At 47.8% G+C, this 23,304-nt stretch overlaps 1 protein-coding gene across 2 annotated transcripts in view; it reads left to right on the plus strand.

Moving 5' to 3' along the window:
* Window positions 1–7,454: 7,454 nt before the first annotated feature.
* Window positions 7,455–23,304, plus strand: part of SYT17 (synaptotagmin 17) — a 99,664-nt gene continuing 83,814 nt past the window's right edge. Inside the window, exons 1-5 of one of the 2 annotated variants that reach the window (XM_023189721.1) lie at window positions 7,455–7,473; window positions 11,555–11,572; window positions 12,224–12,372; window positions 19,353–19,501; window positions 22,476–23,095. In XM_023189721.1, the coding sequence (XP_023045489.1) occupies window positions 7,459–7,473; window positions 11,555–11,572; window positions 12,224–12,372; window positions 19,353–19,501; window positions 22,476–23,095 (951 nt within the window). In that variant the 5' untranslated portion in view covers window positions 7,455–7,458. Of the gene's footprint in view, window positions 7,474–11,148; window positions 11,397–11,554; window positions 11,573–12,223; window positions 12,373–19,352; window positions 19,502–22,475; window positions 23,096–23,304 lie in introns of those variants that run through there. The other variant, XM_023189722.1, reaches the window with a different exon arrangement.

Here is a 23,304-nt window from a genome sequence, read left to right on the forward strand (position 1 = left end):
TACAAAGTCTGCAAAGGGCTCATCAGGTCCCTGTTTGACCCCCGTGAGCGAGGCTCCTGGATCCCCCTTAACAGGGAGTTTTCTCCAGGCTTTGGTAGCCGCTGCTTGGATTTGAGAAAACAGTCCGGGATCGTACTGCATCTGAGCATCGGTTTCTGTGTAATTACCCAAGCCAGTTAGCATATCAAAATCCCAGCCATTTCCGGCTTTTTGGTTTCTCTTGGCCGTATCTCTACAATTTTCATAAAATTCTGACTTCCAAATCAGATGGTCGCCTCCGGAAAGAACTGCTCTAACTAAGGTATTCCAATCTATGGGAGTGAGCCAATTTTCGGCCACAGATTCGACTATGGCCAGGGTGTACGGGGCAGTAGCTCCGTATTGCGAGACAGCGGTTTTTAGTTCTTTTATTACAGTAAATTCAAACCCATTGTGGTGCCTCCAGGCCTGGCCCTGCGCATCTGTAGTTTCAGTTACTGGAAAAACATCTCGAGGAGAGGAATCCTCCCTATCCCTACTACCAAGCGACCTTCCTTTTGGGACATGCCGTCAGGGTCTCTGAGGGTGAGAGTGTTTCTCTATTCCTTTAGGGTATTGAACGCTCTCACTTCCTGTCCTTAATTTCTGCAATCTAGTGATTAAAGACTGATGTAGTTCTTCGCGCTTTATTTGCTCTTCAAGTTGTGCAATCTTTTCTCTAAGCTCCTCTTTTGGGTCTATTACCGCCATAACTGCGGGGGCAGAAGCCTTAATATAGGGAGGAGGATAAGTAAGAGTTTGTGGCCAGTCAGAATTATGATATTTTGCTGCCCCTTCCTCCAAATTATCCCAGTCTACTTCTGAAGGGTTAAGATTATTTTTACTTTCGTTTTTATTAGTTGTAGGTAAAACTGGCTATTTTCTGGACTTTTCCTTATTTGATGTTTCTATATTTGTTATTGAGGGGGCCCCAGCCTCCTCTTCGTCGCTCTGTAGTGATATCAAGTCTATTTCTTTACTAGGTGTGGGTTTTTCGAGGTCGGTTTGGGAACTGCCTCTTAATATTTCCTCAGTCTGAGCAACTGCTGCCATTACCTCAGGATCTTTTTCTTTTTTATCTATTATATCCTTGATTAAGTTCCAATAAGAAAATGCTGTTACCGGAACCTTCTCTGGTCCAAAAGTACTATAATAATCTTGAAAACAGTCTCCCACCCTACGCCATCTCTTTGTGTCAATGGTCCCCTCTTGCGGAAACCAAGGGCAGGTATCCTTTACAAAATAAAAAAATCTAAACAAATCATTACTTTTAACCTTTACTCCTCGTGTTTTTAAAGCCTCTTTTAACTGTCCTACATAAATCTGATGTTGGCTTAATTCTTGTCCCATAATCAGGCACTGCTACTCACCTCTGGTTCTGACGTGGCAGGCTCCCGTGGTGTCCGGAGGAGTTTTTCTTCCACTTTTAATTTCGGCCGACTTTAGTGCCTTCTTCCTCACTTTTTCCCCGTGTCCAGGCCCCACGTTGGGCACCACGTGTCCCGACCTGCAGGACAGTGGAACGGACCCTGAAAGGGGGAGTGGGAATGGAGGAGACAAGAAAACACGAGAAATGGAGACAAGACAAATAGCCTGATCAAGTCTCGTTTAATGGTGGCAGTGCAATGCCTTATATAGGCTGGCAGGGGAAGAGGTTGGGCCAGGGCGGTAACGGGGGGCTGGGTTTTCTCAAATTACAATCGCGCATACGCCATTAATTGGTATTTTTTTCCCCGGGCACGGAATTGCGCCTGCGCTGTAGGCTGCATATCTTCCTGGGCACGAAAAAGGTTGGCGCGCGCGGGAAAAGTTGTTAATGAAGAACCCGGAAATACACCATCTTGTCTCTGATGATACGGAGCTTAAGCAACAGAAGCTGCGGCAATTTCCGGGCCTCACGGCTCCGGACAATGGCCCACAGGATTTGCCCTTGGACTTTCCAGTTAATGAGCCATAAATTCTTTTCTGTCCAAGTTGGACTGAATTGGACTTCTTCCAGGAACCCTAGATAATACATATCTGAGACTCAACGTATTCAGACACAAACCCCTCCTCCTCCTCCAGCACACCTGAATCTCTCTAGCCTTCCTTGCCTTCCATGACCTCATCACCTCTCACTCTGGTTCTGCCATTGGCTCACTGCCATTATCTTGGTTCAGACTCGCATCATTTCTCACCTAGATTGTTGCAACATCTCCTCGTTGGCCTCCCTGCCTCCAGGCTTGTCTGTTCCATGTCCAAAGACAGCCAGGTAGACAGACAGATAGACATGCACACAGCCCTGCCAAAATCTTTCTGATCACAATCCTCTCTGCTTTTCCATGGGGTAACTTAGGAGGCTGCCTGACATCTGGCATCTGCTACCTGTGGAGCCACACCTGGCACCTGCCTCTCCCCAGATCCCATTCTCACCTCTAAGCTAATGCAGAGGCTACCTTCAGGGCTTTCTTACTACTTTCTGTGTCATGAAACCCTGGCCATTCATCAAAGCCTATAGAACCCTCTCAGAATAATGTTTTTAGAATCATAGAATAGAATATGTAGATTGATAATGAAATTATAATGAACACTGATATACAGTTATCAAAATATTTAAACAAATTTAAACGTGGTCATGTCTTTGCTTCTTTGTTGACACTTTAAATAGACTGATTTAGAGGTGGGCCTAATAACTATTTGTAATTTTCAAGCAGCAAAGAACATAAATGAAATTTCAAGTCATTTGCAACAACTGCAAGTGTAATGAGCTGGACTACACATGATCTTTGTTGGTGACAAAGTCCTGAGTAAGTGCTAAGCTTGTTTTGGTTTGTTGCCTGCATTCATAATGGAAGGAAACACTAAATTTCAGAAGGAGGTTGCCTGCATTCATAATGGAAGGAAACACTAAATTTCAGAAGGAGGCGACGTAACTTTTTTCCTTTCTAAGTTCATGGACCTCCCAAATAAGCACCACTCCCCATCTTTGGTTCTTTGGGATTCAGTTTAATGTCAGCCCCTCTGGGAAACTTTCTGTGATCCTTCATCACACTAGGTTGGGGCCTCTTACCTGTAACCCCACAGTCCCCTGAGCCTCCCTTTATCACACCACAGGTCACATATAATTCCATGCATTTGTCTACCTCCTAGACTGGGGCCTTCTCCATCGAGACCTGTAAAGGTGCCAGCTTTGCAGGCACAGCCTTGATCTGAGTCCAAGTTACATTGAAAAGCTGGACTTCAGGTCCCCGTGAAAGGCAGGGAGAGGCTTGCAAAGCAGTGGGATCCTGGAACTCATCTGACTCCCCTGATGAAGGACTTAAACTGATCATCCATTCTTTCATCTGATGATGGTGAAGTCATGATGAGTTGAGCCTTTATTGCTAACCAGATCTGCATTTGTATCCTGTCCCTGTCTCTTGTCACCTGTTTCCCTTGGGCAACTCACTTTGCTTCTCATCTCAAGACTTCAATTTCCTCACCCATAAACTGGGACCTTGACAGTACCCACCTTGTAAGGATCCAGTAGGGATGAAACAAAAACGAATATGAAGGGCTTAGCACTCAATCATAATAACCACTTGGTTATTGACAGTTGAAAGCGTCCATGTTAGCTGTTGTTGCAGTCCATTTGCTCATTCAACAAGCATTTATCAAACACCTATTTTGCCAGGTGCTTTGCACACATTTGAAGCATTTCGTAGTACCAGAGGCAGGTTCTATCATCCACATTTTAAATAACCTCTTCTTTTGCTGGAGAGGTGCTTAGTATTCTTGGATAGTTTCAGGTCATAAGGGATTAAGGTACTAAAAAATTCTGGGGACGGGGTCATCCCCCTCCTCCAAGACCAGGCATTATTAGGCAGCATGGTGCAGGGGCTAGGGAAAGGAATCAAGTTTAAGTTTGAATCCCAGCTCCTGGAAGCCATACACACCCTGCAGGGCAGACACATCTAACGGCAATAATTGAACTTAGCTTACCCTGCAAATGACACTATGGTTTAAGAAGAATGTGTATTCACAGTTCAGAGCTAAGGAATCCAGGAGTGGCCAACCTGGAGATTCACTCCTTATCTATGAAGGATGTCTGGGTCTCCTGCCTGTCCCTTGGAATGCAGGCTGTACAGGCAATTGAGGCCCTTTGTTTTGGGTTAAAGAGGCAAAACCCTTGGTTAAAGGGTCAAAAGGAAGTTGCCTAGATAGAGGGTGCTAAGCAAAAATGCTATATAAACTCCATGCTTTTTATATAAACAATTGAGGCTCTTTGTTTTGGGTTAAAGGGCCAAAAGGAAGTTGCTAGGTGGAGGGTGCTAAGTGAAAACGCTACATAAACTGCATGCTTTTTATATAAACAATAGAGGTTCTCCTGTCCAGCCAGCTGCCACTGGATTGTCCCTGTACGTGTTTCCCCAATAAACCCTATGTCTCGTTCACTATCTTTAGGTCTCTTTTTTGGCCTCTTGGACATGGTACCATTCCTATAGGAGTTAACCGTGGTCTGGCATGATACGCCTTGGGCAAATGATTTCATTTTTTTTTTTTTTTTTGAGATAGGGTCTTACTGTGTCACCCAGGCTGGAGTACAGTGGTGTGATCTCAGGTTACTATAGCCTCAATCTTCTGGGCTCAAGTGATTCTTCAGCCTCAGTCTCCCAAGTAGCTGGGACTACAGGTGTGAGCCACCAATGCTGGGCTAATTTTGATATTTTGTAAAGAAAATTTTTGTAGGGTTTTACCATGTTGCCAGGCTGGTCTTGAACTCCTGGCCTCAAGTGATCCACCCACTTTGGCCTCCCAAAGTGCTGGGATTACAGGCATGAGCCACCATGCCTGGCCAGCTTCACCTCTTCATGCTTCTTTTTTTCTCACCTAAAGAGTGGGATAGTACTAGTGCCTACCTCATGGTAATCAGAAAATTAAAAGATTGAAATTCATGTAAAGGGCTGAAAACAGTGCCTGCCTGGCACACAGACCTCAAAAAGGGTTAACTTTTTCAGAAAATTAAAAGATTGAAATTCATGTAAAGGGCTGAAAACAGTGCCTGGCACACAGACCTCAAAAAGGGTTAACTTTTTTTTTTTTTTTGAGATGGTGTCTCACTCTGTCACCCAGGCTGGAGTGCAGTGGCACAATCTCAGCTCACTGCAACCACCGCCTCCCAGGTTCAAGCGATTCTCCTAGCCTCAGCCTCTGGAGTAGTTGGGATTACAGGTGCCTGCCACCATGCCTGGCTAATTTTTGTATTTTTAGTAGAGACGGGGTTTCACCATGTTGGCCAGGCTGGTCTCAAACTCCTGACCTCAGGTGAAAAAGGGTTAATTATTTTTACTTACGGGAACACCTAGCAAATTCCTCCAACTCCGTCAAGTGCCCCCAAGGAGCACTCGTCCCAATAGGCATCCTCCTCTGTGAGGCCCACTCCCCATCTGGCATGCCATGCCATCAGTGCTGGAGAAAGATTGTGGATAAATACCACTAAGTGATTAGGAGCGGCCACTTTGGGTTCATTCCTGGACTTGTAGGTTCAAAGGCCAGTGCCCCGGGCTACCAGCTGTCAGGCCTTCGTAGAGGCTTTACCTCTCCGGACTCCAGTCCCTCATAAATTGGAGATAATCATAGCACCTCCCTCAGGAAGCAGAGTGAATAAGGGCAACAAAAACAATTATTCAGTGCCTACTCTGGCTGGACAGAGTGCTAGCTGATAGGAGTGATCAAGGTACTGCAGGTTGAAATGAAATAATGCTTGTGAAGTGTTGAGGCGTGTATGCCTGCAGAATCATAAGCACTCAATATGCGTTACGTGCTATATGCTACAAACTAAATATATCATACTAAAAAATGTATAGGCCTGCTAGATTTTTAGACAAAAAATATATGCATCTGAATATCCATCCTTTGTTTGTTACTTCCATATTCATTTTCTCGTTTATTCCCACAAAACAGCCCTGGAGGATAGGCAGGCTGGAGATTTTCTCCTGCTTTTACTGAGGAAAAAGAGGCACTGGGAGGTTAAAATGAAAAGGCTGATAAGCTGGTGCCCAGCAACAGGAGATGACTGGGCATATTAAAAAGAAATCCGGCCCGCACAGTGGCTCAAGCCCGTAATCCCAGCATTTTGGGAGGCCAAGGCAGGCAGATCACTTGAGGCCAGGAGTTCGAGGCCAGCCTGGCCCATATGGTGAAACCCCTTCTCTACTAAAAATACAAAATCTAGCGGGCGTGGTGACGTGCGCCTGTAGTCCCAGCTATTCGGGAGGCTGAGGCACGAGAATTCCTTGAACCTGGGAGGCACAGGTTGCAGCGAGCCAAGATTACTCCACTGCACTACAGCCTGGGTGACAGAGTGACACTCTGTGTCTAAAATAAAATAAAATAAAATAAAATAAAAAAATAAAATAAGAAATCCAGCGGAGGGCAATATTCCACCTCGAATCTCTGAGTGGAGAGCCAGAGGCCTTGGACTGGGAGGTTTGATGGAGGCCTGTGGGTCCAGGGCGCCCCAGCCAAGAGGTCAGGCAGGAGGGCGGTGGTGGACACGCCCCGGGGCGCACGCTCGCTGGCTGCCGGCAGCCGGTGGGCAGAGGAGCACACGAAGCCGGGCACGACGCTGGGTGGCGCTGCCGGGCCGCCCCGCACTAGACCTGTTGCGTCCAGGGCGCAACTCCGGCTGGTTTAGATTAAAGGGCGCTCGGCTCTCTCCGCGCGCCCCCTGAAGCCCTGGACACAGCGCCTCCGTTTGGGACGCCCTATGCCCACCTTAACTTGAGGCTCCCATCCAAGCAGCCTCTGCGATCCTCACCGCAACCGTGCTAGGCGCGTCAGGTGGGGCGGGAATAAAGTTTTTCCAACCCAGTTTGGGGAGAGGGCTGGATGGGGAGGACCCTCCCTGCTGCAGACTTCATGGCAGGCTGCACTGTGTCCCCTCCGCTCCACGGCTGCCCGGGGGGCCCTGCTTTCGGTAGGTGCCAGCCCCCTTGCCAGCAGGATGGGCTGACCTGTGTACCGCCCCCTCCCACCCCCTTCTCCTTCCCCATCCCCTCCCCCGCCTCCCGCTTGCTGGGGCCCCAGCGTCTCCGGCCCCGCCTGCGCTGGGGTCGCTGCAGTCCCCGCGGCTGCCCCGGGCTCCTTGCCCAGGCGCCCGGGCCTTATTCCAGCCTGGGGAGCGCCTCGGGGGGGGAGCACGGGACAGCGAGGGAGACCGAGGCGGGGGCCCTGGGCAACCGATCTCTCCGAACCGGGGAGGCGGCCCCGATTCCGAGAGCCGGAACGCAGGGAAAGGCAAGGACGGGGCGGCCGGCGGAGGGGCGGGCGGCGCTCATCAGCCACTCCAGTCACGTCTGGGGCCACCGGCTGCTTTTTTCTTCCTTTCCCCCTTTGCTTTCTTCCCCCTCCGCTGTTGGCGAGGGCAAAGTGGCCGTGGCGGCGCCATGCCCGGGCCGGAGTGAGTGCGCGCGGGCGAAAATGGCGTACATCCAGGTAGGGCTGAGGCTGGGGGCAAGGTCCGGGGTGCGGGTAGAGGGTGCTGCGCCCCCTCCGGCTGGGAGCGCGCGGAAGGGAGGGCCCACTGCTAGGCTCCCACAAACTTGCTTCGAGAAAAAGGATGCCCGTGCGCGGGCAACCCTTGCAGCAACAGGGGTGCGCCCCGGAAGGAGAGACTGGGGACCCCCAAACCCTGGGATGGAGGGTCCTATGTGGACTCTGCAACGCGCGCCCTTGCCTCTTGGGGAGGCAATGGGGGGTGGGGCGGACTTTTCTTCCCCCCTGCCCCTCCCTCTCCTTGGCACCCCACCCCAGGGGAGGGGCCGTGGGGAGGGCGGCCCGGGGCGAGCCAGGAGCCCGGCCCGCCAGCTGCCGTTGCCGTGGTGACGGCTCTGGCTAATTGGCCGGCAGACCGAGCCTGAGGCAGCTGTTCCGACCAGGAGGGACAAGGACGTCGTCTCTACCGGGCACTGGGTGCTGAGGGGTGGGGGACACCCGGAGGCCAGAGGCGCGCTGGTGAAGAAAAGGGAGCCTGTTACTTTAGTCCGCTGCATTGGGATCCGGGAGATGTGGACCCTCTTCACCTTGAAGAAACGTCCCCCAAGAATCCTTGGGCTGAAATAATTCTGAAATAATTTCTAAGCAGCCTTTTTTGGGGGGGAGGGGGCGGAGGGGTGGGCCGGGCTTCTTGATGAAAAGACCTTTCTCCTCTGCAAGAAGGGAAGTGACCGCAGGTCAGCGCCAAGGTCAAGCAGGCAGACTCGCAGTGAGACCGGTTGAGTCGCTTGCTTCTGGTGCTGGCGCCTCTGAGCTGGGCAGAGAAGCTTACAGACTTCCACGTCCAGGGTGCATCTTGGCTCACATCTTGTCATCTCAGCCACAGCTGGGGGTGCTGCTGGTCCTCCCATTCCCCTCTGGCTCACGTATCCCCTCATAGTGTCCTCAGACGCTTCAGCCTGCCGGGAACTCTGTGCTGTGTCACCTGGCGGAGCCTCTTCCATTCGTCTCCTGCCTTGGATTCCCTAGATTGGCTTCCCTTTCGTGGAATCGCCAGTTTCCCTTTTCAAGTTCATTGAAGGTCACATTACGGTCCACCCACTGTGTGCTGAATGTTGTCCAGGGGCTCTTCAATAGTCACCCAACAAACACTTGGGCGACCGCCTACTAAGTGCTGGCACTGGGGATGCAGTGATGAAAACAGCACAGTTCCTGCCCCTCTGAGTGCGCAATTTAGTGAGAAATGAACATGTTTACTGGCTCCCCGGGTTCTTAATGGCCGCCTTCAGCAAAGAGAAATTAAGTGACTTGCCCAAGGCCACACAGCCGCTTAGGGGTCAAGGTGGGATCTCAAGGGGGGTCGGTGCGAGATACGTTAAGCATCTCATATGACAATGAGCAGAGATGGTGGTTTTCCTTCTAGAACAAGGTGTTAAACTTTTTTTGTCCTGTGAAGTGCCAGATAGTACTTTTTTTCTCTTGGAGGCTCACATGGTCTCTGTCACAACTATTCCACTCTGACTATAACACCAAAACTGCTATAGACAGTAGTAAATGAGTGGGTGTGGCTGTGTTCCAATAAAACTTTATTTGCAGGCGCCAACATTTGAATTTTGTATACTTTACTTTGCACGAGTCAAGAGGCAGTCATCTTTTTTTTCAACCTTTTAAAAACCTACAAATCATTCTTTGCTCAAGGGCTGTAGCAAAATAGGCTGCGGGGCTGGTTTTGATCTGCAAGCCTTAGTTTGCCAACCTCTGTTTAGAATGCATGGGTTTTCTTTCTTCCTCTTTCTTGCTGGTGTGAATTGGTTCTCTTCCATCGGTGTCAAACATGGGGACCCAGGAGACCCAATGCCAGAAGGACCGCATGCCTGGGAACGTCAGGGCACCTCTTTCATCTTCTTTGGTTTCTCTCTGTTCCTTGACACTCATCTTGCACCTGGGCTTTGAGAAGGCTGGGGAGGCTGTTTTTCAGCAGGGGCATGAGGTGGCCTTGTCTCTGTTCACTTTGGTTTCATAAATGGCCTCTTTTGACCACCAAATGTCTAGGAAATGCTTCCCCATATTCCTAAAATAGTCATGGATTATCATGAAAAAGTATCACTTTATCCTAAACATTCTAAAGCACTTTTTCATGTAAGCCCTATGAGGGTATATTTTGCTGTTTTGTGCTCTGCTGTACCTGCCGGGACAATACCTGGTGCCTACTGGGTACCACTATGTCTTGACAATCACCCAATTATCATCACAGAAAGGGTGCATTTTATTTTTCAACTGGACCGCATGGAAGTATTTGCATAGTCAGTGTCCTGTCCCACCCCAATAGCACCCCTTTGAAGTATAGAGTAGCCTTTCCACTAAAGAAGAGATAACCAAGGCTCAGAGAGGCCCCCTGACTTGCGCAAGTCACATGATCAGTCAATGGTGAGACTAGGACTCTAGTACTTCTTGACTCAGCTCGTTGCGTGGCCCCTCAGCACCTTCGGGTCTTGTTCTGTGTGTGGTTTGAGTTTTGACTTTAGAGATTTTGTGATAAGTGCCTTTGACTATTTCCCAAGCTGTTGTTATTCCCTTACCACTTCGAGGATTTTGATTTTTTCACAAGCCACATACCACCTGTACTATGATGATGATGATGGTGATGATGATTATTTTAGACAGAGTCTCACTCTGTTGCCCAGGCTGGAGTGCAGTGGTGTGATCTCGGCTCACTGCAACCTCTGCTTCCCAGGTTCAAGTGAGTCTCCTGCCTCAGCCTCCCCAGCAGCTGGGATTACAGGTGCCTGCCACCATGCCTGGCTAATTTTTTGTATTTTTAGAAGAGAGGGGGTTTCACCATGTTGGCCAGGCTGGTCTCGAGCTCCCGACCTCAGGTGATCCACCTGACTTGGCCTCCCAAAATACTGTGATTATAGGCATGAGCCACTGTGCCTAGTCCTACCTATGCTATTATTAACTTAATTTTTTTTCTATAAATGGGCTCACTTTTATTTTTACTTTAATGAAATCATATGAAAAGGAAACATTATGTCACTAATATCATAGGAAATCAAAATCATGTGACATGGGCAGAAGGCAACTAGAAGAATAAACGCAATGGGAATAATGCCACATTATTGAATTCTAGGTGGACATGGCTGTCTGCAAGGCTCTGGACAAGACCTACTTTCTTTGTTTAAAAGAAAGGGGATGGGTGAGGGTAGAAATTGGTAAGTGGTAAAAAGATGTTAACATGCAGTGGTACCACATTGAGACTTTCTCCTCCTTGAAGGAGAGTTGGAAAGAAGATAATAACTTTCCCCCTCTTGATACAAAGTTCTAAGTTTGAGTCCCACTCAGTTCACCTCCAGGGCATGCCCGAGGTTGGGGTGCAGGACTTCTAACCCACCTAGTCTACTTGGCCCATTTGGAAAACCATCTTAAAGAGAAGGAGGGAGTCTGTGCCCTGAAAACCCAGGAGACGAAGATGGGGAGGTGGGGTGGGGCCACAACAGGAAGGGAGGCCCCCCTTCCTCAACAGGACCAGATTAGGGCTTCCTTTTTAGTTCCCTCTATTTGTGGGTGGTGATAGGAAACACCCCACCATTACCATTGGAGCAGAATTGGAAGGTAGGGCCTCCGGGAGGGCGGGGGAGCCAAGTAACATCCACTGTGTGCCTGCCTGCATGTTAACTAATCATGTCCTTTTGGGTTGGCTACATGGCTATTTCTGTATAGGAAGGTTTGCTCTTCTCCTGAAGTGTGGCTGTATTGGATAGCATGACTATCTATCCGCCCGCTCTGATTCATAACAGCATACGGTGCAAATCAAATCGAAATGCTAAAGTTTCCCATTTATTTGGTGTTGGTTAACCAGGAGGCTACCAGCAGCCCTGAAAATAGCAACACCTTGTTAGGAAGTCAGCTCCCTTCCCAGGATGGTAAGTGGAAATACTCAGGGCTGGTTTTTTTTTTTTTTTTTTCTTCTGTAAATTTTTTTTTGAGTTGCTGGAATATTGCTAAACTGGTCTTGTCTCTCTTTCTTTAACCCCTTCGTTCCCTTACGCCCTTGGCTTCATCGTGGATCTTAAAAGGGCAGTTGGAACCATTAAACGAGGTGGGTTCATTTGATGATTTGTTTGGTCTGGTTTCTAATCAAGAAATGCCTGACTTTCATTTTGGAGTGTTATGTGGGGCTGTGGGGATATTGAATATTCAACAATAACCTGGTGTTAATACTAGCAGAGTTTCCATTCCTTTCTAACGAAAGGAGATCCCGGTTTTGAAAAGACAACAGTTGACAAGACAAGTTTCCCTCTCCACCCCTACTTATTCTGTTTGATTATCTCTGTCTGTTTCATGTCACCGAGATTATTTTTTAATATTTTTCCCCTGCTTTCAAGAAGACAGAGTAATAATAATTGTGTTTCGAACATATTGTATAGCCTTTACAATGTTGTATAAACCACTCACATGTCAAGAAAGACGTTCACATAAACTACCAAAGAAAATACCTGCAAATGTTTTGCTTGCTACTAATGGCTCCAGCGAGTTGATGTTTGCTATCTTTGTGCCTGCAATTGGTAAATAGAAATGGAAAACATTTTGTTCTAAGTGCTCAGCAGCAAAGCCAGAACTCCTGAATGTCTATTTCTCATCCGAGATCGGCTACTTTTAATTTTGGGTGTTGTTTCTCCTCTTCCTCTTCCCCACCCTGCCCACCACCCCTCTCCCCATACCCCCGGCCCACCTCCCCCAATGGCCTCAGGGTTTTCTTTCTAGACTCTCTGATCTGCTGCTGTGCAGATGGACCTGCCGGCACTGCTGTCAGAAGTGCTACGAGTCCAGCTGTTGCCAGTCAAGTGAGGATGAAGTTGAAATTCTGGGACCTTTCCCTGCTCAGACCCCTCCCTGGCTGTAAGTAAAACTGCTTTGAACTTCTCTGAAATCAATTTCAAGACTTTTCCCTTTTTCTGAGAAAGGGGGTTGGGGGTCTGGGCCACAGGAGGGAGGATGTGGGGGCATGAAAGAGAAGCAGGCTGAGTTTCCATGGACATCTTGGCTGCAGACTGGGGATGTGTTCTGTACACCTCATTTTGCTCGGCAAGCTGGCAAGACCAGCTGGTGGTGGGGTTTTAGTTCACCTAGTGGCACATTGGGCCTTCTGAGATAGGAACTGTGTAATGCTAAGTGTGTAGGCATTTTTAGTCATGTAGAGTGTTGTTCCAAGCAGAAAAGGAGATCTGTGAACCTCTATAGTCTTCAAGGGCTGACCACATTCTGAGGGTTTCCATCCAAGTCCGCGTGACAAGATTCCCCAGCACCCAGCCCAGGGCATGCACATAGTAAAAGCTTGATAAATATCCGTTGCATGGATGGGTAGACGGAATCAACAAACAAGCGCCTTTTTGCTGCTCCGAACAAGAACTTCAGAAACGGGGAAGCAGAAAAGCACCTCCAGGCTCCATCCTGTCCTCCAACGCTGTTTATGTTCTCTCTGGCATCTTTCGTTTTATTTCTAATTCGCTCTCCTCCCGCGCCTGCATACAACATCTCCATCTGCCAGTCGCTCAGATATTTTGGGAACGCAGTTTTGAAGCTTCTCAGCCACGTGCCTGGTCCACCTCTCCGTGACTGAGAGAGGGACATGGTCAGAGAGCCCGGGTACAGTCAAGAAGGTCGGGGCTGGGAAGGATCAAGAAGTCTTCAAGTGAGCTTGTCATGGTTCGGAGAGGGGCCCAGAGAGGGAGAGAGACAGCGGCGGGAACGCACGGCTGGAGCCTGGCAGGGTGGAAGGAGGCAGTGCTGTTTCTGCTCAGTCCTTGGTCTGAGATTCCAAAAGTCTCTGGTGTCCCATCTTTCCCTCCCAAGTTGGGGGCTCATGCCTCAGGCCTCTTTTTCTCTTCTTAGAAGCAAGTATCAAATATTTCCATAGCAAAATGGCTCTGGATCCAGGCTCTGTGATCGCAACTACTATTTCTAGTTCTGTGACCTTGGGCAAATGGTTTGATCTCTCTGTACCTTCATTTCCCATCTGTGAAATGGGATGATAAAAAGAATAGTATTTCTCTCAGAGTTGTTGCCGGGAGTCAATGAATTTGGAATGTGGAAAAGTAGTTAGGAATGCTTGATACTTCGTTGGTGATTATAAATGTAATTCTGGCTGGGCGCAGTGGCTCACGCCTGTAATCCCAGCATTTTGGGAGGCTGAGGCAGGCAGATCACTTGAGCTCAGAAGTTTGAGACCAGCCTGGGCCACATAGTGAGACCCCCTCCCCCACCTCATCTCAACAAAACATCAAAAAATTAGCTGGGTGTGGTGATGTGTGCCTGTGGTCCCAGCTACTCTGGAGGCTGAGGATCGCTTGAGCCTAGGAGGTTGAGGCTGCAGTGAGCTGTGATTGTGCCACTACACTCCAGCCTGGGAAAGAATGAGACCCTATCTCAAAAATAAATAAATAAATAAATAAATAAATAAATAAATAAATAAATAAGATATGCATATAATATGCTTAGCACAGAGTAAAACTTTTATAAGCACTTATTTCTGTCAGTATTAGGTATCAATAGAGATTAATTAAAGTGATATAAACACAGTGTTAAAGAACTCTTCCATTATTCATTATTCATAAGTTGTGGCCTGAATCCTACAGGTGTGTGTAAAGTTGAGATTTTTGGTGAAAGCAACTCATTAATCAAGAGATAATTTGCAGCCGGGTGCCGTGGCTCTTATCGGTAATCCCAGTGCTTTGGGAGGCTGAGGTGGGAGGACTGCTTGAGGTCAGGAGTTTGAGACCAGCCTGCCTGGGCAACACGATGAGACCCTTATCTCTATAAAAATTTTTTAAATTAGCTGGGCATGTTGGTGCCTAGAGTTCCAGTTATTCGGGAGGCTGAGGTAGAAGGATCGCTTGAGCCTGGAAAGTCAGGGCTGCAGTGAGCTATAATCATGCCACTGCATTCCAACTTGAGCAACAGAGCAAGACTTTAAAAAAAAAAAAAAAAAAGGATTCCACTGGTCTATGTAGCAAGAGTTAGTTCAGTCCATCTGATGTCTTTAAAGCTATGCTCAGAAGAATGCCAACTCCTTGTGGGCAGGGATTTTTGCCTGTCTTGTTCACTCAGAAAAAGTTGTTGACTGACACACTATTCTTCAGGCAGAACTTGCATCCTTAAAGTGCCAATCATCAGTTGAAAAGTTAATCTGAGTTCCTTTTGTAATTTTTTCTTAAGTACAGTGTGCCAGGCGCTGTGGCATACACAGGGCTAGATAGGGTCCTATGACCATGCTCAGGGAATTTTCAATCTCATGTAGGAGGTAAGGCAGGTATATAAGTCAGGTTGCCCCCTAGAGTTGTGCATTTACACCCTGCATTCCATATATGACAGTTCTGCATAAGGCCTTGTTATGAAAGAATCAGGAATGATGGCTTCAGGCATAGCTGGATCCAGGAGCAGAAATCATGTCATCAGAGCCTTTCTCTGTTTCTCTCTCTCTCTCTCTCTCTCTCTATTTCTTCTGTATTGGTCTCATTCTTAAGCTTGTTTTCTCCATGTGGCAGGACTAGACTTGCATTCTGTTGCCGTTGCATAAAAAGTGAACAAATAAACAAACAAACAAAACAAAACCAGGAAAGGCTCTCATTAGCCTGGCTTGGGTTATGTACCAATCACTTTCACTTAGAGGAAATGGTGCTAGAATCATGCCAGTCACCTGCCCATCCAGGAAACCAGGGAAATGGTCATTTCCATCTGAAACACATGAACTAAACTACTAGACCAGGGGCTGGCAAACTTTTAAAGGACCAAATAGTAAATATATTAGCTTCATGGGCCATATGGTCTCTGTTGCAGCTACTTATTTCTACCATTGTTGTGCAAAAGCAGCTGTAGACCATAAATGAAGGGGCAGGGCTGTGTTTCATTAACACTTCATTTACAAAATCAGGCAGTGAATTTGGCTTTGTAGTTTGCAGACCCCTGTAATAGACAATTGGGGTGTTGTGACTATAGAGGAGAAAATTGACTAGAGAAGTGGGCAGACACCACAAATGGATACTACATCTAGGAAGAGCTGGGGGAATAGTGGAAAATGAGCCTGCAAGCTCAGGTTGAATTGGGTCTTGAATGCCGGAGTAAGGAATTTGGATTTTCTTTTTTTTTTGAGACGGAGTCTTGCTCTGCCGCCCAGGCTGGAGTGCAGTGGCCGGATCTCAGCTCACTGCAAGCTCCGCCTCCCGGGTTCACGCCATTCTCCTGCCTCAGCCTCCCGAGTAGCTGGGACTACAGGCGCCTGCCTCGTCGCCCGGCTAGTTTTTTTGTATTTTTTAGTAGAGACGGCGTTTCACCGTATTAGCCAGGATGGTCTCGATCTCCTGACCTCGTGATCCACCCGTCTCGGCCTCCCAAAGTGCTGGGATTACAGGCTTGAGCCACCGCGCCCGGCAGGAATTTGGATTTTCTTCTGTACCAGCGGAGACCCCTTAGAGGTATTGAAAATCACAGTCAGGTACCTGTTTGCCCCCTAGATATCCAAAGGTTGAGTGTTACAGATGCACAGCCTAGGTTCTCATGCTGAGTTGGAGGACAGTTGCATTTTGCCTTGACTGCTGCTGACCCTTTGTGTAAGCAGGGGCAAGGGGACTGGGACCCTCTGGGAAGACACTTGTTTTGGTTTTGCCACTAGTAGAGAAGTGGACTGTAACTTTCCCAGCAGGGCCAATACACCACACAACTCCAGGTGGCACCAATTCACATGGTGGCCATCATGAATGGCACCACCTAGGGTTGTGCAGTCTACAGACTGAACAGCTGTGCATGACCTTTGTGCTCCCCAGGATGAATGAGGTCTCTTCTAAACACTGGGCAGTGCTTGACACATTTTTGGCACTCAGCATAATGCAAAATGGAAAGAGAAATCTGTAAAGAGAAGATGGCTACATCATTCAGAAAGCAAATTTATAGCTTTGTATTTTCCCCAGATTTATTTACCAAGTGGGCAGCTGCATGTTAGCAAACAGACAGGAAGTAGAAACGGCAAGTGTATGGGCTTCGCAATGCTGTTCCTACTGCGACATTTGAGCCAAGAACCACGGGACTTGCCTCTGTGGACTGGCACGTGGCAGATGAGCTGGGCCTTTGTGTGTGCTCTGTGTGTGATCTTGAGGGACACAACATTAATTGTCACTTATGCTCATGTCCTGTGGGCCCCCAACTTTTCTTGGCTGGGCTAGTGAAGATTAGGAAAACTGCACAATCTGACTGGTGCCTTTTGAAGCAATGCCAGAAAGACCCTTATTGAAGAGTGAATTAAAGTCAAGTTGGTTGGTTGGTTGTCGAACAAGCACATGTTGAATCCCTACAATGTGCAGAGCTCTTACAGGTCCCACAGACATGCCTCACTTGGCGATTGGGAGTGTGTGCCATTTAGAGTTTAGCATTACTGGCTCAGCTGGGGTTCTGCCTTTTAACAGTGATGCAAATCAGTTATTCATCCTTCCCCCAACCTATATTAGTTTGTTTGGTGTTGTGATAAAGAGATACCCAAGACTGGGTAAGGTTCAAGTGATTCTCATGCCTCAACCTCCCAAGTAGATGGGATTACAGGTGCGTGCCACCATGCCAGGTTAATTTTTGTACTTTTAGTAGAGATGGGGTTTCGCCATGTCGGCCAGGTTGGTCTTGAACCCCTGACCTCAAATGATCCACCCAGCTCAGCCTCCCAAAGTGCTGGGATTACAGGCGTGAGTCATTGCGCCCGGCTCCTGATAATGCTTTTGAAGAACATTAGATCAGTCTCATCTCATGCACAGAATGTGTCTGAAGACTTCACAGCATTCAAAACTTGCATTTTTCAAGACAAGTTTTCCTGTAGGCTTTAATGTCACGTTGTGGGGGATGCAGCCTCAGAAGGCATAAATCTACAGCCATTATGGCTTAGGGGCATGTTATTAGCGGCATCAGTCTCAAAACGATGTCACCAGCTGTTTTTCTACCTCCTTTTCCATCCCTCCAGCATCCTTACCTAGCTTTATGAGTATTGGGGGGGGATCTTAAAGCCCCCCAGTTGTAATAATATCAACTAAGCTGGGCATGGAGGCGTGCAACTATAGTCCCAGCTACTCAGGAGGCTGAGGGCAGGAGGATCACTTTGAGCCTAGGAGTCTGAGTCCAGCCTGGGCAACATAGTGAAATCCTGTTTCTTTTTTTTTTTTCTTTTTTTTTTTTTTTGAGACGGAGTCTCGCTCTGTCGCCCAGGCTGGGGTGCAGTGGCCGGATCTCAGCTCACTGCAAGCTCCGCCTCCCGGGTTTACGCCATTCTCCTGTCTCAGCCTCCCTAGTAACTGGGACTACAGTCGCCTGCCACCTCGCCCGGCTAGTTTTTTGTGTTTTTTAGTAGAGACGGGATTTCACCGTGCACCGTGTTAACCAGGATGGTCTCGATCTCCTGACCTCGTGATCCGCCCGTCTCGGCCTCCCAAAGTGCTGGGATTACAGGCTTGAGCCACCGCACCTGGCCTGAAATCCTGTTTCTTAAACAAACAAAAAAATTCAATGAATTGATCGATTGATCCATCCATAAAAAATGTTTCAAAATGTATTGAGCACCTGTTTACTACACAACCAAGCACTGTTCTAAGCATTTTAGTTATTTATTTTTGAGACAGGGTCTCTTGCTCTGTCACCCAGGCTGGAGTGCATTGGCACAATCATAGCTCACTGCAGCCTCAAACTCCTGGGCTCAAGCGAGCCTCTTGCCTTAGCCTCCCAAGTGACTATGACTACAAACACAAGCCATCATGCCCGGCTAATTTTTAAAATTTTTTTGTAGAAACAGAGTTCTGCCATGTTGCCCAGGCTGGTCTCAAACTTTCGAGCTCAAGTGATCCTCCTGCCTCAGCTTCCCAAAGTGCTGGGATTACAGTTGTGGGCAACCATGCCCAGTCAACTTTTAGTAGAGATGGGGTCCTGCTGTGTTGCCCAGGCTGGTCTCAAACTCCTGGCCTCAAGGGATCCTCCTGCCTTGGCCTCCCAAAATGCTGGGTGTAATGTGTGAGCCACCATGCTCGGCCTCTATGCATTTTATATGTGGTAACTCATTCGGGGTTTACAACCACCATATAATGTGGGTACAGTCAATATTTCCACTTTACAGATGGGGAAATGGAGGTACGGGAGGGGAAAGGGACTTACCCCAGCATCCAGTCAGGGTTCAACCCCAGCGGTTCTCTTAATCACTACCCCGTATCGTCTTCCTTCTCCATCCACCCTTACCCGCTCCTTCCCAATTTCTCAGCAGTTCTTTATTGGGAGCACATTGAGTCATGGCTGCTGCTAATTTATAGCTATTTCTTGACATCAAACTTCTGTTCAGAAATTGTTGATTTTCAGGGCCATTTCTGCCACGCAAAGAACCCTTGAGTGACATTGTTATAGGATATTTTTAAAAGATCTTAAATTATAGACACAGTGACTATTGAAATACCAGGACACTTGTAACCAAAAGCAGAAGTTTGGATGCCTATAAACAAGCAGACGGTTCCCCGCAGATTAGAGATTGACAGGTCTCGGGCTTCACTGAGCCAAAGTGGCGCCCCCACGTGGCGACAGCCTAAGTTTACACAGTTCTCCCCCCAACCCCAGCTTTGAAATTATGCAAGTTCTTGACAGATTGTTCTAAATCGGGAAGTATTTCTTCATATCATTTCACATTTTGTGCAAAAAGCAAGACGTTGTTGAGAGTTTAAGGACACCACACTGTTTCAAATTTGCATTATTCCATGTTGCATAAAATGGGTCTGAGAGCGGTTTCATCGCGGGTCTTAACCCCCAAGGGGCGGAGATGCCAGTCCCTCGGGATTCCTGGACAGCTACTGAGACCTCTTCCCTTCCTATAGGATAGCCAGCCGGAGCAGTGACAAGGATGGTGACTCTGTCCACACGGCCAGCGAAGTCCCGCTGACCCCACGGACCAACTCCCCGGATGGAAGACGCTCGTCCTCAGACACATCCAAGTCCACATACAGCCTGACGCGGAGGATTTCGAGTAAGTATCTCCGCTGTGCCTCTCTGGGGGCCCTGGCTGGCTTTCCCAGACACTCCCATGGAGAGTCATGAAGGGCAGTGTCGTTGCTGGGGGAGGGCGGCGGAGTGGGTTGACAGTCCAGGGCACAGGGTGAGAGAGAGATAATGACGGTGTGACAGAGGAGGGCATCACACCTGATTGCTGATGAGTTTAATCAAAAGCAATCATTTTGATTGATTTTTGCTTTTATTAATTTTAAGTTTGATTGAACTGGCTGCATTGATTAACATTGTCAGTGTATATCATTTCAGATTCTGAAAGATGAGTGTGGCTATATTATATAGAAGGGCTTGTCAATTCTGGTGACTTTGGGAGCTAGGCGGGTTGCATCAGTGGCCAAATGCAGAGGTTACATAGAGATAAACATTGCCTGAGTGCAGTGACAAATGGCAGCTGCCGCTCTGCCTGGAGAGTTACTAGGGCAGGGTGAAGACTTCAGTCAATTGAAAAGTGAATGCCCCATTGAAAGGCGAGCAGGGCGGCTGCTGCTCAGCTTGGCCAATGGTAGCTGTATGGGATTGGGGGCCCAGTATTGTCTGATCTTTGTAAAGAGATATTGGCAATCTGGGTTTTTTTTTTTTTTTTTTATATGCAACATTCTTACTTTCGAGCCTAAACAAAATGTATGTGCAGCCATCAAACTTGGCCACCCAATTTGTCTACTCTGTTGTGTGGCATATGTGTTTGACCAAACAGCATGATTTGGGTGAGGGTGAAAAAGGAAGATAAATACCCAGAGACTCCCAACCTCCTTCTGCTCCACAAAAGTATCTCTTCTCTACGTGAACTGATGTCTGAAATTCACTAAACAGAGGGAAAAGCTTAAAATGCCTGAAACAAGTCCATTCAGGTGGAGATCATTGGTGTCCAACCTTTCCTGGGGGTAGAGGGAAAAGAAAAAAGTAGGAAAAAAAAAAAAAAAAGAGTTCAAGGGCATGAAATAGTGAAACAGAGGGAGCACTGGGTTTCTTTAGGCCTCAGTCTTCCCATCTGTAAAATGAGAGGGCTGATCTAGAACTGTGCTGTCTGGTTTAACAGTCACCAGACACACGTAGCTGTTGAGCACGTAAATGGTGTGAGACTGAATCTTACTGATGTTCTGTGAGTGCAAAATACGTACTGAACTTTCAAGACAGTGAGAAAATAAAAGGCCTGGTGCGGTGACTTGTGCCTATAATCCCAGCACTTTGGGAGACCGAGGTGGGAGGATCACCTGAGGTCAGGAGTTCGAGACCAGGCTGGCCAACATGGTGAAACCCTATCTCTACTAAAAATACAAAATTAGACAGGCATGGTAGCGCATGCCTGTAATCCCAGCTACTTGGGAGGCTGAGGCAGTAGGATCACTTGAACCCGGGAGGCGGAGGTTGCAGTGAGCCGTGATCGCACCACTGCACTCCAGCTCAGGCAACAAAAGTGAAAAGCTGTCTCCAAAAAAAAAAAGAGAGAGAGAGAATTTAAAGTATCTCACTAAAATGTTTTTATATTGGTTCCATGTTGAAATGATTATATATTGGATATAGTGGGTTAAATAAAATAAAATACTAAAATTAATTTTGCAGGCCAGGTGTAGTGGCTCATGCCTGTAATCCCAGCACTTTGGGAGGCCAAGGCAGGCAGATTGCTTGAGGCCAGGAGTTCAAGACCATCCTGGCCAACATGACGAAACCCCATCTCTACTAAAAATGCAAAAATGGGCCAGGTGTGGTCCCAGCCACTTGGGAGGCTGAGGCATGAGAATCACTTGTACCTGGAAGGTGGAGGTTGCAGTGAGCCGAGATCCGCCACTGCACTCCAGGCTGGGCGACAGAGCAAGACACTGTCTCAAAATAAACAAATAAATTACATTAAATTAAAGGCATTTTGCCCTTTTTTTGGCGTGTTTTTAAAGTCATGGCTGCCAGGATATATTAAGTTACATATGTGGCTTGCATTTCTGGCTTGCGTTATCTTTCTATGGACAGTGTGGGCCTAGATGGTTTCTGAGTCTCACGCCCAGCTCTAAACACGGGTGATTTCCATTTAGCACACATCTGTCAGAGTACCGCCCATGCCTCAGGCAAATGTCTCATAAAGACAGCTGTTAGGGCAATTAGCAAGAATGCCATGAGCTCATTGCTAGAAGAGTGGGATGCACAAAGGTTAGAATTATGAACTTGGGATCCATGAACCAGCACTCTGCTGGTTCATGGAAGGGAGAGAGGCAGCCCGTAAGCAATGAGGTTTGAATATGAACCTTGAAGAAGTATAATCATTCCCATTTATTGGTCTGTGCCTACGGGCACATTCCACGCCATGCCCTTTCCATGCCCTGGTTCAGTGAATCTTCATCACATTCTTTGAGGTAGGTGCCATTATTGACTCTGTTTTACTGATGGGAAAACAGAGTCCCAGAGAGTCAAAAGAATATGCCCGGAGTCACATGGCTCATTGTTAATGAGTACACGAGTAGTGAGTAAGTGGCTGAGAGGGAATTCTACCCAGACACTCTGGTCCCAGAGCTCACTTTCTTAAAGTGGAGATATCATAGGATAATGGTTAGAGCCAGATTCTGGGGCCAGCTAGACCAGCCTGACCCCTGACTCCTCCACTTGCAAGTGTGTGACCTTCAGAAAGTTACTTACAGCTTCTGTTTCCTCGTCTATAAAGTGGGGATAATAGTAATTATCTAAGAATTCAAGGGGATGTGAAGATTGTGATTGCACATATGAGATGATGTAATGTACTCAGTCTATTAGAGCAGTGCCTGGCACTTAGCTGCAAGAGTGCCACCATACTGTCTGTCACAGAATCAGTGAGTATTTCAGAGTGTGGAGAAAGATGGCAAGGATCGTTTTGAAGCAGAGTAAATAGTGCAAGAATCTGCTCACCTGCAAAGTTGCCCAGGTGTGCCCTGTATGTGGCTGTCTTCATTGTTATTTCTGGTGGCTCTCAGGTCTTGAGTCCAGACGTCCCAGCTCTCCGCTCATCGATATTAAACCCATCGAGTTTGGCGTTTTCAGCGCCAAGAAGGAGCCCATCCAGCCTTCGGTGCTCAGACGGACCTATACCCCCGACGACTATTTCAGGAAATTCGAACCCCATCTGTACTCCCTCGACTCCAGCAGTGACGACGTGGACTCTCTGACAGACGAGGAGATCCTGTCCAAGTACCAGCTGGGCATGCTGCACTTTAGCACTCAGTACGACCTGCTGCACAACCACCTCACCGTGCGTGTGATCGAGGCCAGAGACCTGCCACCTCCCATCTCCCATGACGGCTCGCGTCAGGACATGGCACACTCCAACCCCTACGTCAAGATCTGTCTCCTGCCAGATCAGAAGAACTCAAAGCAGACCGGGGTCAAACGCAAGACCCAGAAACCCGTGTTTGAGGAGCGCTACACCTTTGAGATCCCCTTTCTGGAGGCCCAGAGGAGGACCCTGCTCCTGACCGTGGTGGATTTTGATAAGTTCTCCCGCCACTGTGTCATTGGGAAAGTTTCCGTGCCTTTGTGTGAAGTTGACCTGGTCAAGGGCGGGCACTGGTGGAAGGCGCTGATTCCCAGTTCTCAGGTAAGGGATGGGTTTGTGGTATTTCCCCCGGGAGCTTTTTAAAAAAATGATTGTTTTTATTTTATTTTACTGTTTAAAAGGCTTTTTTGGATTTTTAAAACTTTTTATTTTGAAATAATTTTTGACTCACAAGAGGTTGCAAAAATAGCAGAGAGTTCCTGTGTCCTCTTGATCCAGCGTGATAGCGTCTTACACAACCAGGAAATAGA

Source organism: Piliocolobus tephrosceles, chromosome 17 (genome assembly GCF_002776525.5).
Source record: "Piliocolobus tephrosceles isolate RC106 chromosome 17, ASM277652v3, whole genome shotgun sequence".
NCBI classification, from domain to species: Eukaryota; Metazoa; Chordata; class Mammalia; order Primates; family Cercopithecidae; genus Piliocolobus; species Piliocolobus tephrosceles.